General features: G+C 40.3%; 1 protein-coding gene across 3 annotated transcripts in view; it reads left to right on the top strand.

Annotated features, from left to right (window-relative positions):
* The window catches only part of rtn3 (reticulon 3), a 35,230-nt gene that overhangs the window by 1,979 nt on the left and 12,968 nt on the right, over positions 1-20,283 (top strand). Inside the window, exons 2-4 of one of the 3 annotated variants that reach the window (XM_062994075.1) lie at positions 6,416-6,463; positions 9,116-10,964; positions 11,301-12,046. The exons of 1 other annotated variant lie outside the window; for it this stretch is intronic. In XM_062994075.1, the coding sequence (XP_062850145.1) occupies positions 6,416-6,463; positions 9,116-10,964; positions 11,301-12,046 (2,643 nt within the window). The remainder of the gene's footprint in view (positions 1-6,415; positions 6,464-9,115; positions 10,965-11,300; positions 12,047-20,283) is intronic. One more of the 3 variants, XM_062994073.1, reaches the window with a different exon arrangement.

The following is a 20,283-nucleotide window of genomic DNA, read 5'->3' as shown; positions in this document are numbered from 1 at the left end:
CAAAAAGAAAGACAGTTTGAAACACTCGCCTGCAAATGACAATAAGAATTGGACCTTAGATCAGCGCTCCCCAAACTTTTTTGCACCACGGACCGGTTTCATATAAGATATTATTTCACGGACAGGCGGGGCCGGGAGGATTTAAAATAGAATAACTATACTACTCACAAATGAGCTTTTTTTTTGCTGCAACGAGACACTGCTCCCACCTAGTAATGATATGACTTACATAATAAATGACTTACGGACCAGTACCGGTCCGCGGCCCAGTGGTTGGGGACCACTGCCTTAGAGGACTTGAATAAAGTCTTTTCTGGGGACAGATTTTTGGCCCAACAGCTGATTATCTTATACTTAGACAGACACCTGGAGAGACCTACAAGCCACAGCGTCTGGCACTCATTGTTAAAATTTGATATAGATTAAATGATCTTGGGGAGCTGTAAAGCAAAACTGGATTGCAGTGCCTTAGTTAGAATGGAACAGATTTGCTTTTGTGAGGGTTGCATGAATCAAGGCATTTCCGAGGGTATCCATGGAAAAAAAAACTCTGTTACACAACTATAAAGATTTGTTCTTTTAGCAGTTCAGTGCATCATACCACACAATCAACAAAAAGGTCTGAGTATTTAACAGTTATTTAAATAAATGCAGTTGATGTAAAAAGTCTTCACACCCCTGTTGCAATGCCAGTTTTTTGTAATATAAAAATCAGACCAAGATGAATAATTACAGCACTTCTCCACCCTTGATGTGACCTATAATCTGTACAATTCAGTTGAAAAACAAGCTGAAATCGTTTTTTGGGGGCGGATAAAAGTAAAAAAAAAAAAAAAAAGAATAATAAGTTTCCATCAATATGCACACACCTTAAACTAATACTTTGTTGAAGCAGCATTCAGTCTTTTTGAGTAGGAGTCTATCAGCATGACACATCTTGACTTGGCAATCGATGCCCACTCTTTGCTCCACATTCGTCATATTGTAACGGTGTCTCCTGTGCAGAACCCTCTTCAGGTCACCCCACAGATTTTAATTGGATTCAGGTCTGGCTGGGCCATTCCAAGACTTTAATATTCTTATGGTGAAGCCATTTCTGTAGATATGAAGCTATGCTTGGGGACATTGCTGAGCTGAAAGGTAAAATTCCTGTTTATCTGAAGCTTTTTAGCAGAGGTCTGAAGGTTTTGTTTCAGAGTTGATTGATATTTGGAACTGTTCATGATTTCTTCCACCTTGATTAAAGCCCTAGTTCAATGCGGAAGAAAAACAGACCCAGTGCATAATGCTTGGTTACATGTACATCCAATTCCTTGGATTTTTTTGTACCCTGATTGATACATCACAAAAACCACCATTTAACAGGGGTGTGTAGATTTTATATCCACTGTAATCTAATTTCATGCAAAAAGTAGTGTTCAGATGTATCGTTTTTATGGTCGGATGACAAAGATACATTTAAATTCATGAACACATTAATTTTATTGTAGTAACTCTTCAAGGAATGACCCATGTACCTAAAACTACCAATAAATAGATAAATGTGTGAAAGCAGGGTAGAGTTTGTAGGTCCATGCGCTATTGTCACAAAGCTTTTTCCTCGCTGTAACTTTGATGCGAATCTTATAGTCGTTCTAACTAGATGTAAGCGATATGAGCAGTTCATCTTACTGAAGCAGCTTTATTAACCTGGAAAGGTTCAAGTTTCAGAATTTAGTCCTCAGGGACAACACTGAATTGTTGGCATGAAGCAGCTGCCTCACACCCCTTCTCAGCCTTGAACTGACCTGGGTCACTGCCCTATGGTGTTAGTAACTTAAGTGCCATGTTTGACGTCTGTCGTTGTAAGACATTCTGTACTGGATATGTCCAACTGCTCATGGTGTACTTTTTAATTTATCAGCAAGTATTTTTCTCTCCTGTCTGAGCGTGTCGGCAAATAACCGCTTTGTAGAGCATGTAAATGAAAAAATCTTTATCGTTTGCATAGAAGGTTATCTTAATCAGAGTCTGATTCAATCAGGTTTAGTCTTACCTAGTGCTGTTCTTTGGAGTATGCCCTTTGCAGAGCCATTGTTGACTGTTTACTGATTATTAGCCTTAATGAATCATTACCTGATAACAAAATGTCTTTAAAAAAAAGAATAGCAATTTAGTTGTAAATATTTCAACTAGCAGTAGAGTAGCATACATTTTCAACTCCTTAACATACAGGGGTTGGACAATGAAACTGAAACACCTGTCATTTTAGTGTGGGAGGTTTCATGGCTAAATTGGACCAGTCTGGTGGCCAATCTTCATTAATTGCACATTGCACCAGTAAGAGCAGAGTGTGAAGGTTCAATTAGCAGGGTAAGAGCACAGTTTTGCTCAAAATATTGCAATGCACACAACATTATGGGTGACATACCAGAGTTCAAAAGAGGACAAATTGTTGGTGCATGTCTTGCTGGCGCATCTGTGACCAAGACAGCAAGTCTTTGTGATGTATCAAGAGCCACGGTATCCAGGGTAATGTCAGCATACCACCAAGAAGGACAAACCACATCCAACAGGATTAATTGTGGACGCAAGAGGAAGCTGTCTGAAAGGGATGTTCGGGTGCTAACCCGGATTGTATCCAAAAAACATAAAACCACGGCTGCCCAAATCACGGCAGAATTAAATGTGCACCTCGACTCTCCTGCTTCCACCAGAACTGTCCGTCGGGAGCTCCACAGGGTCGATATACACGGCCGGGCTGCTATAGCACCTTTGGTCACTCGTGCCAATGCCAAACGTCGGTTTCAATGGTGCAAGGAGCGCAAATCTTGGGCTGTGGACAATGTGAAACATGTATTGTTCTCTGATGAGTCCACCTTTACTGTTTTCCCCACATCCGGGAGAGTTACGGTGTGGAGAAGCCCCAAAGAAGCGTACCACCCAGACTGTTGCATGACCAGAGTGAAGCATGGGGGTGGATCAGTGATGGTTTGGGCTGCCATATCATGGCATTCCCTTGGCCCAATACTTGTGCTAGATGGGCGCGTCACTGCCAAGGACTACCGAACCATTCTGGAGGACCATGTGCATCCAATGGTTCAAACATTGTATCCTGAAGGTGGTGCCGTGTATCAGGATGACAATGCACCAATACACACAGCAAGACTGGTGAAAGATTGGTTTGATGAACATGAAAGTGAAGTTGAACATCTCCCATGGCCTGCACAGTCACCAGATCTAAATATTATTGAGCCACTTTGGGGTGTTTTGGAGAAGCGAGTCAGGAAACGTTTTCCTCCACCAGCATCACGTAGTGACCTGGCCACTATCCTGCAAGAAGAATGGCTTAAAATCCTTCTGACCACTGTGCAGGACTTGTATATGTCATTTCCAAGACGAATTGACGCTGTATTGGCCACAAAAGGAGGCCCTACACCATACTAATAAATTATTGTGGTCTAAAACCAGGTGTTTCAGTTTCATTGTCCAACCCCTGTAAGTTGGACTAGGTAACCTAAATTATGAGGCCATGAATTGTTAGGGGATCAGTAGATAATATAGACTGCAGAATACAAATTTCCCTGGATTTGACAAAGTAGTCATTGGGTCGGTTCGAAAACTTAGTGAGCCACCTTGCTGTCTACTGCCCACATAGGCAGCTGCCTAAGTAGAGAGGATTCTAATAAGTCATCGACTTACAAATCAGGTTATTCAAACTTACTTAGACAGCGATTACATTAGCTTTTGCTTACTAAGCTAACACAGTTAGCCTCATGCCATTCAAACCAATCAATGATAATTTATTTACATTTGAAAATAACTCGGTTCATTGCTCCGCATTCGTCTGCCATATTTGTCATTCTTTTTGTGAGAAAAGTTGTGCTGCACTGAATGCTGGGATTGCTTTCACCGCTAAGGAAGCATTGGATGCTCCCTCATTTTTCAGTCAAAATACCGTTCAAATTTAAGGTACCTTACTAGGCAGCATTTTAAGGCATCTAAGAATTTGAACAGCCTTCTGCTTGGGAGCGCATGTAGGATGAAGTAAAATGCTGTCTATGTAGAGATCTCACTAGATTTTTGAACAAACCTACAATCTCCCTTCAAATATCTGTCCTTTGAAGGTCACATACTTCCATAGCATGATTAAAACATATTTGCATTTTCAATGTTCAAGTTTATCAGTATTTGTTTTATGTATATTTAGGTCAGTAAAACATTACAAATTACAACAGTTCCAATAGCACAGCTTTGTGGAGAAACTTTTATCTGCTAAAAATGACTGAATATGTAAGGGAATTGCTAGCTAGGTCCATGAGGTACTTTGGATACCAATGTGGCATCTACAAGATTGTAATTGGATCTGATTGATTCAATTGTCTACTTGCAGATAATGAATGTAAATGTTTGCTTTATTTAACAATCATTAACCAACTGAATGAATGACGACCTCTATGCTGAAGTGGGTACTAACACCAGCATTTAGATTTGGGAACATATCTGTGGAACTATGATTTAACAGAGATGTTTTTTGAGCATTGTATGTTTGTTGCCAGCTTTTATACCACAGGTTAGTTTACCTGTAAGGAGATTGCCTGCAGAGACTGTTATCATACAATACATTTACATTTATGGCATTTAGCAGATGCAACGTACAGTATACAGTCTAAGCAATTGAGAGTTAAGGACCTTGCTCAGGGACCCAACAGTGGCTTGAACCAGCAACCTTCTGGTTACTAGTCCAGTACCTTAACTACTAGGCTACAACTGCCCAATACTTAAGGCCTTGACATTGGTGTCATATTGACTATAGGAAGTTTAGGTGCATTATTAATTTTTACTGTGGTGTTTTTTTTTAAACAAACCTGGTCCCTATTAAATAAATCTTGTAAATTGTGCTGTTAATGACTGATGTAGGTCTTTCTTAGCTGTAACTTTTTAGTTGACATTTGTAATTTGACTGAATTTGACAGATTGTAACAATCTGATGACTTCATTTTACATATTTTTTTTCTTTCTCAATCTAAAGTACTCTTATATTACATAACATTAAGAACACCAATAAATCAACAACATTTTACTTATAATGTAATGCATTTTACTACAACACAAAGCTGTCTTATTGTAATTTATTATTATTAAGGCATTTTCATTAAGAAATCTGGGTTTACTTAAACGAGTTGGAGACCAGTGTATATGCCACGTGTGTGGTTTATCTGACTGCTTAAACTGCAATATACGTATAGTAGTTGGTTTCTAGAACTTCCTGGGTGTGTGCAGGTGAAACTGGATGATGCATAGGGTTGTCCTGGGTGTGGATGTTAAGGGAGTGTGTAGTGGGAATGTTGTGGAGCAGGTATGTGCTCCTAAAGCCCAGCCAGTTCAACTTGTCCTGATAAGGGTGCGGATTAAAATATGTTGTAGCAGATCTTTTTCAGTGCATCTGAACTCCACATAACTTGAGTTACTGGATCTATAATGCTTGTACTAATATCTTAGCACAGTGCTAATCACACTGTGCCTTTAGCCAATTTTATATAGCCATCTGGTGTGTTCCTACACAAAGTCAAATGGCAATTCATATGAAAAACCAACATGAGTTGGTCTAGTAAGCTGTTTTGTATTATATGGATAAAACCATTTACAAACTCAATTTCTGGAAAAGTTGGGACTAGGGATGCAAATTTATTTTAACCGCAGAACCAGTTCAGCATTCAGAATGTAAATTTCACACATTGGTCACCAACAGTTCATTACATGCTCAAACCAAACATTCTAATCATAATGAATAAAGATCCAGTCAGAATGTTAAAGTTTCTACTGACTGCATTATTGTTGCTCAATTCTCATGCAAAACATTTTCTATTTGTGATTTTAATGAATATTTTATTTTTAAAGCAAACTTGGGTACTCCGGTGGTGCAGCAGTAATGGTGCTGTCGGCCAGTTAGGAACCTATATACAGACTTGATTGGCTGTCTCCGAGGGAGGGGGGCATGGCTGAGGCTATGCAATGGATTGGGAAACTGTCCAGGGTGTGTTATTGCATTGCACCCAGTGATTCCTTGGAGGCTGGACCCATTGTCATCTTGACTAGGGACAAGTTGACCCAAACCAGGCCAGCTAAATATTCCCAACAGCATGACAGGACTTTTGTTCCCTCACATAGAAAGTCAAGCGTTAACGCCACTACCATTCTCTTGGTGTATGCAACATGTTCACATTGACAGACAATGTGTTTATCGTTTTGATATGATATTGACTACCAAGGTACATGCAGAATTTCGGTTGCTTTGCTTTGAATGGTCAGACACAGGTAAGCATTTTCCTGTGTGGAAGCTGCCGGGGGATTTTCCATTGGAGTATAACACAGCTATTGACTCTTCTCTTCTCTTCTCTTCTCTTCTCATTCTTCTGTCCTTTTATTTCTCCAGATTCCTTTTTTTCCTCTTCACCTGTATCTCTCATTAAGTCTCCTCAAGGCAAGTGTCTATAGTTTTCTTACACTGCTTACCTACTTTTCTACCCTTATCTTTTGATTTTTTAAGTATACCATCTCTTGCTTAGCTGCTGCTATGGCGCTTTCAATCCCTCTCTATAGTGCCCCTCTGCTTATAGTGGATTAGGTGTCAAAGTGGAACTATTTTTGAAAGACAGGACTCCACCTCATAGCAAAATAAATCGAGCAGAGAATAGGAATGTCACTGAAGCAATTGTTCCTGTCATGGAACCAGTTTTCAGACTTAAACCAAAATATGTCTTGACTGGAATTGTTCAATCATGTATGTGAATCTGGGCGTGTCCTCTCTTTCGACATGTGCTTGTAGTTTTGTACTGAAGTGTTAATTATTGTTGACCATTTAGTTTCTTTCTTGCATGGTAGATCGCTAAAAACCCTCCTCCCGGTCAACCCATGGACACTGTAATATGACCCTTTCAGTTTCCACTGGTGCCCCTAATAACCGTGCATGCTGAGTGCTGAAATCTGACAGGACAAGCAGGTCCCACCTGTTTACAGCAATTTCTGATGTCTTGAATGGGCACCACTTTTTAAAGCATACTCAGGAATTCGACTTGCCTACAAACGTAGTTTAAGTTGTATATTTTGTACAGAAATTATGGTTTATAAACAGTGCAAAGCCCTAATCGATCTTTAAAATTAGATCTTGCCTATCCTATTGCTGCATCAAGCATTTATTACACTAGTTTCAATTTGGCTCCTGGATCATCCCATGATTGTCACCTTATTTTAGAATACCAGAGTTCAAGTATACTGTGTCAGAGCAGATTTCTAAAAATGGATCAGGTTGGTATTCCCAGGGAGTCCTGTCCTTGTTCCTTTTCCACCATGAGCTGTGTTTAGAAGTGTCTCATTTCTGCATTTACTGGTACTGTGGGTAGAGTGACACTTTGGAGGGATCGACCATAAGGATGCCTGCTCTGGACTGTTCCCCTGATGCTGCTGGCTCAGCACTTCTGCTTGAGTGTTGAGATACCTTGCATGCAGTTTCCTACCACAGGGTGGGATAAGTGTCAGTTGGTATCAGTTTTACTTTTTACAGATTACTTTTTCTGTGCTATTTTGTATGTCTGTGTTGCCATTACTCAACCCAGAAATCATGACCATTAAATGTGTTCCATTCTGAAGCCTTTATGACGCTTTACGTCAAGTGTTGAAAAGCCTGTATTTCTAATAAATCAGGAAAGTAAATTATGAACAACACGTAGACAACTCTGAACAACAACTTCATTATTTTTGTTCAATTACACAATCTGGACTCTTGAGTTTGAGTGTAGGTGGTGCAACTTAACAAACACAGTTGGAAGTGAGAAGGAGGAAAGGCCAGATAGGGACCACCTCCTGCTGTCTGGTTGAGGTGTCCACTAGAGAGATGCTCAGTATGAAATACTTTTTTGTCTACATTATATAATAGTAACTTGTTTCTGAAAATCCCAGAAGGTTTTGTGGATAAAATGGCAAACCCAATTGTTGAAGATAACCATTGTTGGTTATCTTCTGAAGCAAGACACTGGTGAAGCTGGTTTGGTCTGCTATAGCTGGCAGAACATTCATAGAATTATGGCCTATATCATAAAGGTTGGATTGGACCTCATTGCACTCTTGCCTACTACTTAAGATGCTGCCTTTAGTTTGGAACCCACTGCATTGATTATTGTTTGTGCTGTTAATTCTACATCCACTAGGTCTAGACTTCTAAGTCTAGAAGTCCTCTGGATTTATCGATAGATCTTTCAGCCCAAATTATATATATACTGTATATTTATATGGCTAGTAAGAAGCATATGCTTATATTATTCACTTGAGGAAATGTGGTATTGGGACATGACAAAGAGAAGTAAGGTTTTTCTGAACTAAGAATCTCCAGGTTTCATAGAATAGTCCATCTACTAGAACGTGATTTTTATGTAGTAATAATTAATTGTTTTAGGGATATTACTCTAGGGGTATTACCTTAGCCATGCATTATGGTCTTCATTTTTGTTACCTTGCCACACAATTATGGCCCTGTGAAATCAGCGTTATATATTCAAAACGTTTTATCCATGAGAAAAGTAAAGACTGTGCTTCACAAAACATCTAGCAAAACTCCACTATCCTAATTCAAAAAACAGTTTTTATAGAGCCCTACCCTGGTATTTTCATGTTAACTGTTAAAGCTGCAGCATTTGCTTGCTTTTTATTGTTGTGTACACTTTACAATAATTAAGATTTACATGCATTTAGTAAAAAAAAATCCCTCCTGTGCTTTCGATTGTATAAACAATGCATTGCTCAACTGGCATGTAAAAGTCAAATCTCATCCATCATTCGTTTAAATCATGCAATGCATGACTGCTTCAGCTGTAACAGAATGAATGCTAGTGAATGTGGCAATGCTGTTTAAAGTACTAGTCTGCGTCTTGATTGCTAAAGTTTTTGGGTCCTGACTTCAAACACATTTCAATTTGTTTGAGTGTGTGAAATAAAACAACTAATCCTTTAAACAACATTTGCATGAGCTGCAAGTATGGCCAACCACATAAGCGTAGCCATATGAAAGTAGTGTCTGCTTTGATTTTTCTTTACTCTTGAACTCTTTCCTCTTTCCTGCCTCCGTGTTTAATGGATGCAGACAAAAGAGTGGCACTGGATTCTGACAAGCCATCAGATGTCTTGTCCACCTCGCTTCGCTTTTCCTCTCAACAGAGTTCATTTTCATCTGTGACTTATGGAAATGAGTCCGCAGGTCCCCCATCAAACAGAGATCGTAGTTTCCGAGAGAAAAGAGAGCTCTTCGAATCAACTATTTCATCTCAAAACCAGGATTCAACCCCCATAAAGGTGTCCCCTGTCTCTGAGAGAATTAAAGCCCTGGAAGCCTTAGCTGCAAAGAAAAATGATTCTGATTGGACTGATGGAGGGTTTCATTTCAGAGAGCGCAACAATGAAAAGTCCCCGACTGAACAACAAGGCATTTCATATCGTTCATCCATCAAGAAGAAGCCCCCATCGACAGAACAAGATTCTCCAGAATCACCCTTTGAAATTCTTGGGGGTTCTAGACGTGGAAGTGACTTTGAGGATACTGCTGACTGGATGAGGGCTCATTTGCCCCCAGCACCTAACTTCAACCTTGGAGAAGCTGACTTTGATGAAAAAGAAGAATCCTTTATAAAAGAAGAGAGCCCACCTAAAGAGACAAAAAACAAAGACATGAGGACCACAAACATTTCTGAATCTTTCGTAGGTGTACCTGCTGAATTCATGGACACTCCAGTTGAAGTTGAAGCCAATCAAATAAATGATGATGCTAATCAGTCCAGGCAAGACAGTGTTGAGAATGAGTCCGCATTTGATCTCAGATTTTTACCTACAGCTTACATATATGACCATCAAGAAAAGTCTGACATAGAAGCTCATGACCCACCATGTCTTCCAGAAACTCAAGTTTCAGAGGTAACTGTGTCCCCAGCACCACCTGATGATTTTAAGTCTCCTTCCCTGGTATCTTCAGCTCCTGTTTCCCAGACTGTCCCAAATGCAATAGAGGAGTCTGGCATTCTAGGTGTTGGGGATCCTCCAGAGATCCTTGAAGTTGACAGCTCTGGTGAATCAGATGATACAGTGATTGAAGACTCAGATGGTGTTAGTCATGCTGCAGGCACAGATGCTCCTGATTGTACATCTTCTACAAACATTGAGGCTCTGCCACAAAGGCAGGAGAAACCAATTATGCAGGTGCCAATCATTAATGTCATTGAGACAGAGGAACAGGTTTTTAGCGATTATGAGGTAGAAGAGGAGGAAGAGGAGGAGGATGAGCAGAGATATCAGATTACGCATGAGCCTACCAGCGAGGCTTCACTACCATCTGAAGATAATTCAGACGTTTCAAAATCAATAACTGAAGAAACGCTTCCAAAAGCAACAATTCTTGCAGATTCCGATGCAGATTATTCTCCAGGACCTAAAATCGTCAGTGATGAAGCTGAGGAGGATGCAATTAACCAGATTTGTCTAGACTCGAAGAGTCTCAATTTGGAGAACTCTCAAGCAGAGTCACCTGTGTCACCAAATACAAATTCAGCTTCAGGGGAATCTACAATGAACTCTGTAAAGTCGGATAAAACCGAAGAATTTGTAAATGACCTTTCTGGTCCCAAGGATCTTTTGAATGAGGTTGAATCCAGTGACATAGATACTTATTTGGATCATTATTCCAGCGAGGAGCAAGCTTTGAAAGACCAGCTAAATTCAGGCCTGTTTACTGAGAATATTGGAGAAACTAATGAGCAAATGAAGTCTAACTTTGTCCAAGACAGTTGGGAGAGTACCATGTATGATCAACAGTCATATGACAAAGTTGCCATTAATGAATTTGATGAGATGTATATAGAATCTAAGTCTAATTCTAATTCATTTCCTGAGCCTTCTTCTGCTGGCATCTCAATCACTGAAGAAGTCCAAGTGGAGCCACTGGTGTCGCAGTTTGAAGATCAGCGTATAGAACAGAAGTCAGAAACTGAGATTTCTTCTCCTGGAATCTCCATCACAAAGGATGCTTTTGAGCCACTGGTGTCTCAAAACGAAATACCACGTCTGGAATTTGAAGAACAGTGTCTAGACCAAAAGACAGAAATCGAGCCACTTTCTGCTAGCTTCTCCATCACTGAAGATGCCCATGTTGAGCCACTGGTTTCTCAAAGCAAAATACCAAGTCTTAAATTTGAAGAGACGTGTCTAGACCAAATGACTGTAATTGAGCCTTCTTCTGCTAGCTTCTCCATTACTGAAGAAGCCCATGTTGAGCCAGTGAGATTACAAAACAAGATACCAAGTCTTGAACTTGAAGAGCCGTGTCTAGACCAAGAGACCATAACTTCATCCGAAGAAGGTAACTATGTGACTCAGTCTGTTGAAGAAGAGACCGCTCCTGCTCTGTTTCCCTCTTTTCACAATGATGCAACGGACAGAATCACTGAAGTGATGTCTGATTTTGTGGGCAGTGATCTAACTAAGATATTAGTGATGACGAACTCTGAACAAGATGAACTAATCCAGTGTAATGCTCCAGACAGCGAGTTGTTACCAGAAATCTCCAACCCACCTGAAAGTACTGAACCAGAATCTTCCACAATAGCTGCGACAGATAGCTTTGTAGAGTTCATGAGGGAATGTTTAAAGTCACAACAGGATGAGGATTCCAAAAGCCTTGACCCAGGACACATCAGCCAGCAACCTATACCTGTTACCTCATCGTCCAGTGCAACAGTTATAGACCTGGAGCAGGAGCACCTTACTATCAATGCTCTCAAGGAGCTTGGAAGCAGCCAAGACAAAGATGAAATCAGTGTTCCTAACAAAGATGTCCCAGTCTCTTTAAAAGCTGAGCCTTCACAACCTTTATCTAAACATGGCACGATTCACACATCTCAGCGTCTTCTAAATGAGTCTCAGCCAGATGCTTCTTTAACTGAAGAGGTAGAGGCAATCGATGTCTGGGTGGCAGAGGCCTACCACCTCGCTGAGCATGTCTTGACACTATTACTAACCCACCTGTCAGGTAAATTACCTTACTTTTGGGCTGTCAGCCTGCTAACCCTGCACGCAAAAAGCCACAACACTATACTCACTTTCTTATTATAAAGAAAGGTTAGTTCTTCAAACACTGTAACATTTAGCTGCATGCATATAATTGTTAGTGCAGATTTTTGAAATAATATGGGATATTAAACTATTATCTACTAAGGTAGATACCCCGTTTCTGAAAAAGTTGGGATGTTGTGTAAAATGCAGTAAAGTCTTAAGTATCTAAGTATCTAGCTGACAAAAGTCATTTTGCCAGTAACTTCATTGAACTTAGTAAATAGAAACAGAATTTAATGCCTGCAGCACACTCCAAAGAAGTTGGGACACATACAAAACAAGAGTGAAATGTTTATAGAATATTCAAGCTACACCATTCTACAATATGGAGATGAATTGGTAACAGGTGAGGAATTGATGATTGGATTTAAAGAGAGGATCCACTAAAGGCTCAGTCTTCTTTTTTATCTTTCATTTTTCTCCCCCTTTAGCGCATCCAATTGTCCAATTTGCATCGTGCTTCCTCTCTGTCTATGCCGAACCCTGCCCTGACAGAGGAGATCGAAGCTAACCAACATCCCCTCCGAAACACTGGCAGCAGCCGGATGCATCTTTGCCACCCACACATTGATGAGTTTGGCGCCACCTAGCGTTGCATGCGGAGAGACACACCCTAAGGGCACCCTCCCTCATCTCTTGTGTAGGCGCCTCTTAATCAGCCGGCAGAGATCGCAATCGCATTCTGACAGAGAGAGACCCACCCCCTCCGGTCCCCAATCCTGCCCCCCACCTGAACAACAGGCCAATCGTTGTTCATATAGCCGCCCAGCCTTCGACCGGCTGAAGGCAGAGCTGGATTCGAAACGACGCACTTTCGAAATCCAGCTCTGGTTGCAGCGCGTGTTTTTACCGCTGCGCCACCTGAGCGGCAAGGCTCAGTCTTTATAATCAATGATTCTACAATATGGAGATGAATTGGTAACAGGTGAGGAATTGATGATTGGATTTAAAGGGAGGATCCACCAAAGGCTTAGTCTTTATAATCAATAATTCTACAATATAGAGATGAATTGGTAACGGGTAAGGAATTGATTGGATTTAAAGAGAGGATCCACCAAAGGCTCAGTCTTTACAATCAGTGATGGGTCTTGGCTCACCACTTTGTGCCAAACCTCAGGAGAGAATTGGCAATCAGTTCAAAGAGAACATTCTTCAGTGTTAGATCACAGATTACTTGATCTTTTACTATCTACTGTTCATGATATTGTAAAAAGATACAGAGCCTCTGGATAGATCTCAGTCCATGTAGGGCAAAGCCCCAAACAATTGTGTGTAACCTTTGAGCTCTCAAACTGCATTGCATGAGAAACCGTCATGCTACTGTGATAAATATAGCCACATGGGCTGTGGAGTTACTTAACACACTTCACCACTACATCAAGAAATGCAACCTGGAACTCTATTACAAAGAAAAAGAAATATGCAGGAATGTGTCTCAGGGCCCGAGATTATTTTAGATCTTAGGTCTGAAAGACAGTGGAAACGTGTGCTGTTAAATAAAGATTCAAAAGAATCAACAAATCACACACTCTTCTTTTAACTGTGCTTTACTGTCCCAACTTTCTTGGAAATGTGCTTTAGAAATTGTGGACTTCATTAATCAGAGTTTTTAATAGTTAGTCTTGTAGCTGTAGGCTTGCCCGTCAAGATTGTTGTGTGTCTCCACACAATCAAAAGATAATTATTACCATGCCTCACCGGTCTGATGCACAATGACTTAATCAATAGCAGGTGTTCATGTTTTCCAGTTAAATGCACTTAGTTGTATACTTGGGTGTGGTTATGTACTTTTGTGTTTTTGTAAGTGCACTTGGGTATCAAAAGTCCACTTCTAGTCATTTTTTGCTGCTGTTAATGAAGATAAGATAAATATTACATTACAGAAGATTAATGAATCTCACTTTAATAATACATGAGTTGCTCACTTAAGTTATTGTTCTTGTACACATGAACAACGATTGGCCTGTTGTTCATATAGGGATGGGGTAGTACTGTAGTAAACTGCATAGGGTCTCCTTGTAACTGATGCAACTTCGACCTCTGCTGGCTGATTGATGGCGCCTGCACAGGGGCAGGGAAGGAGTGCGTTGATCAGGGTGTGTCTCTCCGTACCAATCCGCATTAGCACTCGCCAGAGCGGTAGAGAGAACAGAGTGGCGACACTCCCATAGGGAACCGTTGTAACGGGGGCGGGAAATTTTTTTGCGCAGCTTCCGGGTTGTGGAGCTCTGAATAGTTCCAAACATCCCATAGAGCCCCATTCATTTCCACTACTTATCAAGCATTTTTAGCTGTATGTTGCTTTGTTTTAACAAAATAATGCATTTAATGTCATTAATATACTTAATACTGTTATTGTTTAGCATTTGCTCAGCACTAAATGTTACATGTTTATCTTAATTAATAGGTATAACTGAATTTAGCTTAGTCAGTTAAGCTAAATTAATGACACTAGAGTCTTTTCACCTAAAATGAGTTGATTAATCAAGAGTCTTGTTACAGAAATGATCATAAAACATTAGAGCCATAATTAATCATTATACTTTTACTTTCGTATTTAAGTACATTTGAAGGTAAATTTAGTTTAGTACTTTAGTGGAGGTAAAGAGTATTTTTACTTTTACTACTACTTTTACTGGAGTAATATTTTACCTTGGATATTTCTACTTTAACTCAACTACATGGTTTGTGTACCTTGTCCACCACTTACATTAGACAAAATGAACTAGTGCATATTAATAATGAATTCATTAATGTATTACATGTAGGAATCAATTATTAATCACTTATGAAATAAGACATGAATGAATGCTATTTCATGTACCTGCACTATAATGTTAAAGGTACGGTAGTGTGTTTATGAATCTGTTCATTCAGTGCAGGTAAACCTTATGAATCCAGCCACATGGCTTAGTGTTTAACCAAAATGATTATTATTATGAATCCTCAGGAAAGTGAAGGGAGATTAGTTTATGCAAAAAAACAAAACAAAAAAACTGTCTAAATCTGTACTGTATATTGTCTCTACTACTTAATGATATGGCATTATGTCATGTATGCTAATATAATGTACTGTGTGTTAACAAGAACGACCTATTAACAAGTCATTATAAACATCAATCTTCCACTTCATATACCAATTTGACATTAAAGCAGATGCAGTAAATGTAAAGGCAGTTGAAAATACCCAGAAATTGTACAAATGTTTATTATTTAGCTTTTAATATTTCATTCACTGCTGCCTGTCCGATATGAGAACATGACAGCGCCGGGTTTGTTTGGAACTATTGGAGGGTTACATGAACCACGTGACCGCGTGGCGGCGAGATCAAGGAGTGTCGCAACTCTATCTATCTACGGCTCTGGCACTCGCCTAGTGCTGGTGAAAAAATGCATACAGCTGCTGCCCACGTGTCGGAGGGTGTGTGGGTTTGCTTCGTTCTCCTCAAATCAGAGCAGAGATTGGCATTAGTGGAGAGGAAGCATGATGAAATCAGGCAATTAGATGTGCTTAAAGTCAGTAGAAAAAGGGGAGAAAATACATAAACAAAAGAATAATAATTTTCCTGCAATTTGAATTTTAAGCTGCCATCAATGTTCATGTTCCAGATTCGAGAGAGGAATTGCGACTGGAAATTAGAAACGACTAGATCAGGAGAAAATTGAAGGAAATCCCAACAAAATAGCATCAGTACAGACTCTGACTGCATGTAAAAACTTGGTAACTTTACTAAGTTGGCTATGTTACACTTTTTTCTATCAATAATGGATAAAGACTTTTTTATATGAACTTGTTTTTACTTGTTTAAACTAAATTAATTTGTTTTTATGAGAGGCTATAAGCTTGTTTACTTTAGGCATACCATCACCTAATAACTGTGGGATCACTTGAACGAAATTGGCAAAATTTCCCTCGCTACCTCTGGGAAATAACCCATGCACAACAGATGCAGTGAATAGAGGCTAGCTGTGACAGATTTTTATAATGAGAACTGTGGAATTTATGTTTGAAGCTGTGGTAAGGTGTGATAGTCTTATTAAAGCATAAACACTACAAGATATGTCTCTGTTCACTATATGTAAGGAGTTCCACTTGTTCTTTATATATTCATATGGGTTATCTGTTTTTACTTTGGTTACCTTGTAAAACATGCTAATGGTGGATTAGTTACTCTAAATTCTCTTGGGTATGAGTAAGCATTTTAGCCAGTTGCATCAACATGAGCCAGCTTAGGGTGTGGCTATGAAAAATGCAGTAGCAATGCAACTGTACATGGTCATGTAATTCCTTCTTGGTGCTTAAGATCGACCGTAGTTGGTGACTTCTCGGAGTCTAAAATGATAATAAAATCATGGCCCACTGATCTCTGGTCAATGTTGGACAGAAAACCCAAACCTTCACCTAATGCTGGCGTAAAATGTGTCCAAATAGTTTGCCATCAATTAAAAGCTGCACATACACCGATTATGCATAACATTATGACCACCTTACTAATATTGTGTTGGTCCCCCATACACAACAAACTGTGATGCACTGTGTATTCTGACACCTTTCTATCAGAACCAGCATTAACTTCTTCAGCAATTTGAACTACAGTAGCTCGTCTGTTGGATCGGACCACACGGGCCAGCCTTCGCTCATCAGTGAGCCTTGACCGCCCATGACCCTGTCGCCGGTTTATCACTGTTCTTTCTTTGGACCACTGACCACTGCAGACCGGGAACACCCCACAAGAGCTTCAGTTCTGGAGATGCTCTGACCCAGTCATCTGGCCATCACAATTTGGCTCTTGTCAAACTCACTCGAATCGTTATGCCTCCACATTTTTCCTGCTTCTAACACATCAACTTTGAGGATAAAATGTTCACTTGCTGCATAATATATCCCACCTACTTACAGGTGCCGTGATGAAGAGATAATCAGTGTTATTCACTTCACCTGTCAGTGGTCATAATGTTATGCCTGGTGGGTGTATATGAGTATATGTGATGCTCTCTATGATGAAGTGAGCTGTATATTGCCATGTGGTCAGAGGCTGCTGTGCAAAGGAAAAAGCCCCTACGCCATAATTGGCACCTTAAAGACATGTGAAATGCTTCTGTTTACATGCATCTAAGAATAGCCTGAAATCAACATCTGCAGATGTTAGTTGGCGGTTCTATACCTCCCTTCCCTTTGTTTGATGGCAGTCAAGACAAAAGTGTGAAAGCCTTTAATAGACCTTCTAAACAAAGTTCCATTAACATGAGATGTAGATAGCTTACCAAAGTACCTTTAAAGTTTATTGATCATAGCTACTCTGTGGGCGCTTGGGAGGCGCAGAGGTCTATTACTCTGGCCCACCACCACGAATCCAGGAAATCAGCTGTTCAAAACAGGGGGGTTGGAAATGCTGCCATGGTCGCGACACTGACCAGGGTAAAGCGGTTAATGAAAATTATATGGAAAACAACTGACTAAAAATTCACACCAGTGAATTACACTGATCAGTCATAACATTATAACCACCTCCTTGTATCTACACTCACTGTCCATTTTATCAGCTCCACTTACCACATAGAAGCACTTTGTAGTTCTACAATTACTGACTGTAGTCCATCTGTTTCTCTGCATGCTTTGTTAGCCCCCTTACATGCTGTTCTTCAATGGTCAGGACCCCCACAGGACCACCAAAGAGCAGGTATTATTTGGGTGGTGGATGATTCTCAGCACTGCAGTGACACTGACATGGTGGTGGTGTGTTAGTGTGTGTTGTGCTGGTATGAGTGGATCAGACACAGCAGCGCTGCTGGAGTTTTTAAACACCTCACTGTCACTGCTGGACTGAGAATAGTCCACCAACCAAAAACATCCAGCCAACAGCGCCCCATGGACAGCGTCCTGTGACCACTGATGAAGGTCTAGAAGATGACCAACTCAAACAGCAGCAATAGATGAGCGATCGTCTCTGACTTTACATCTACAAGGTGGACCAACCAGGTAGGAGTTTCTAATAGAGTGGACAGTGAGTGGACACGGTATTTAAAAACTCCAGCAGCGCTGCTGTGTCTGATCCACTCATACCAGCACAACACACACTAACACACCACCACCATGTCAGTGTCACTGCAGTGCTGAGAATCATCCACCACCCAAATAATACCTGCTCTGTGGGGGTCCTGACCATTGAAGAACAGGTTGAAAGCAGGCTAAAAAGCATGTAGAGAAACAGATGGACTACAGTCAGTAATTGTAGCACTACAAAGTCCTTCTATATGGTAAGTGGAGCTGATAAAATAAACAGTGAGTGTATTCAGCAAAGTACCAGGTGTACAAGGAATTTGTCTTGGTGCAGGAGTCAACATTTAGATGTAGTGAAATATAGAAATATAGAAAAAGGTGTATTCTATAAACATAGACATAGACTAGCTGTAGCCTAGTGGTAAAGGCACAGGACTAGTAATACAAAGGTTGCTGGTTCAAGCCCCACCACTGCTAGGTTGCTGCTGTTGGACCCTTGAGCAAGGCCCTTAACCCTCAGTTGCTCAGACTGTAACTGTAATGTAAGTCGCTTCGGATAAAGGCGTCAGCTAAATGCTGAAAATGTAAATGTAAATATTTTAACATAAATACTAAAAAAAAAGTAATAATAATAAAAAATGACATGGATATATAAACAAACTTCAAGTAGAAAATTGTGCATTGGAGAAATTAAAATGAACTGTTGACTGTAAATAGTGTGTGTGTGTCTTTAAGAAGCTAGCTGTTCCGCTAAAGAAAGGAGGCCACTGCGGCTCTGCTACCACTGGGACTTGCTGCTGTATCTGGGGCCATTTAGGCAATAGAAGCAGGGATAATGAACGAGCACTAAGTACAGGCTGCCTCCCTCTGGGCTCTAGCAAAGCATGCTGGGAGCAACTCCGACCCCTGCAGTGAGTGAGCAGGAAACCCCACGCCTCCACTCGGCGTTAGCCCCCAAGCACGTGAAACGGAGCAGTGAAAACAATGGAGTGCTTTTTTCAGGCATTGGCCTCGCACCATCGTATTATGTCATGAGACGATATTTTGTAAACATGTCTAGGGGTGGTTTGTTTAGCTATGATCAAAGAGTCATGTGTCCTTTCTGTATTCCGTCAAATAAAACTTCTCTGTGTCAATACATTTATTGTAGTGAAGAATACAGAATTAATTCTGAAGCTGCGATTAGCTTTAACCTTTGCCTTCATTCTAGCTTTTTTAACGACCTGAGCTATTGCTTCATTCAAATCTAACGTAGATTGGAATTTTAGCTTGAAGCAGAATTCGCAAACGCACAGTTATTATTACATAAACTACATGAATGCGTCCCAAATCACCTTCTGTGCGCCACTGGTAGTGTACTTGAGGGTGATAAGGTGCGGTTTAAAGCGCAGCTTCTTTTATAGTAGTTAATTAAAGTCTGCCTTAGGAAGGCATACAGTGTGTCAGCCTATAAAATCATTAAGATTTTCAGAAATCCTGTAATGCTTCTGGTACCTCATGTATTGCATTCTCCAAAATAGTTTTGAAAATGTTTTCACTTCCGAGGAAAGACTTGTGGTCTGGTGGCACTTCCTCTTCTGATCACACAATGATGAAAGCTTGCACCTCATCAGCTGACCAAAACCAGTTCTTACACAGGTTTTCCACATCTCCAGTGTTTATCACCAAACTTCTTAAATATGTCCCATCAACAGTACTTACATTTACGGCATTTTAGCAGACGCCTTTATCCAAAGCGACTTACAGTGGTGTGACAGTATACAGTCTGAGCAATTGATGGTTAAGGGCCTTGCTCAAGGGCCCAACAGCAGCAACCTAGCAGTGGTGGGGCTTGAACCAGTGACCGTTTGATTTCTAGTCCAGTACCTTAACCAATAGGCTATAAGGGTAATCAAATATAGCACAGGTATTTAGATTAAGTACAATTCACTAGGTAATAGAATCAACCACTAATGTGGGATCATGGATTTACCATAGAAGAAGAGTGCATTTATTGGGCATGCACTGTTTTTTCTGCATGTGGGGGCTGCTGTTTATATAAGATTTTCTAAAAACAGATTTCCTTTATGCTCCAATAACCCTTTCCTGCGTAACAGCCATGAATATCAGCTCAGCTTAAGTTAACAGACAATTATGCCAAGAAATGGCTCCAG

Source organism: Trichomycterus rosablanca, chromosome 4 (genome assembly GCF_030014385.1).
Source record: "Trichomycterus rosablanca isolate fTriRos1 chromosome 4, fTriRos1.hap1, whole genome shotgun sequence".
NCBI classification, from domain to species: Eukaryota; Metazoa; Chordata; class Actinopteri; order Siluriformes; family Trichomycteridae; genus Trichomycterus; species Trichomycterus rosablanca.
The sequence above is the reverse complement of the archived record's forward strand: the minus strand, read 5'-3'. Positions and strand labels throughout refer to the sequence as shown.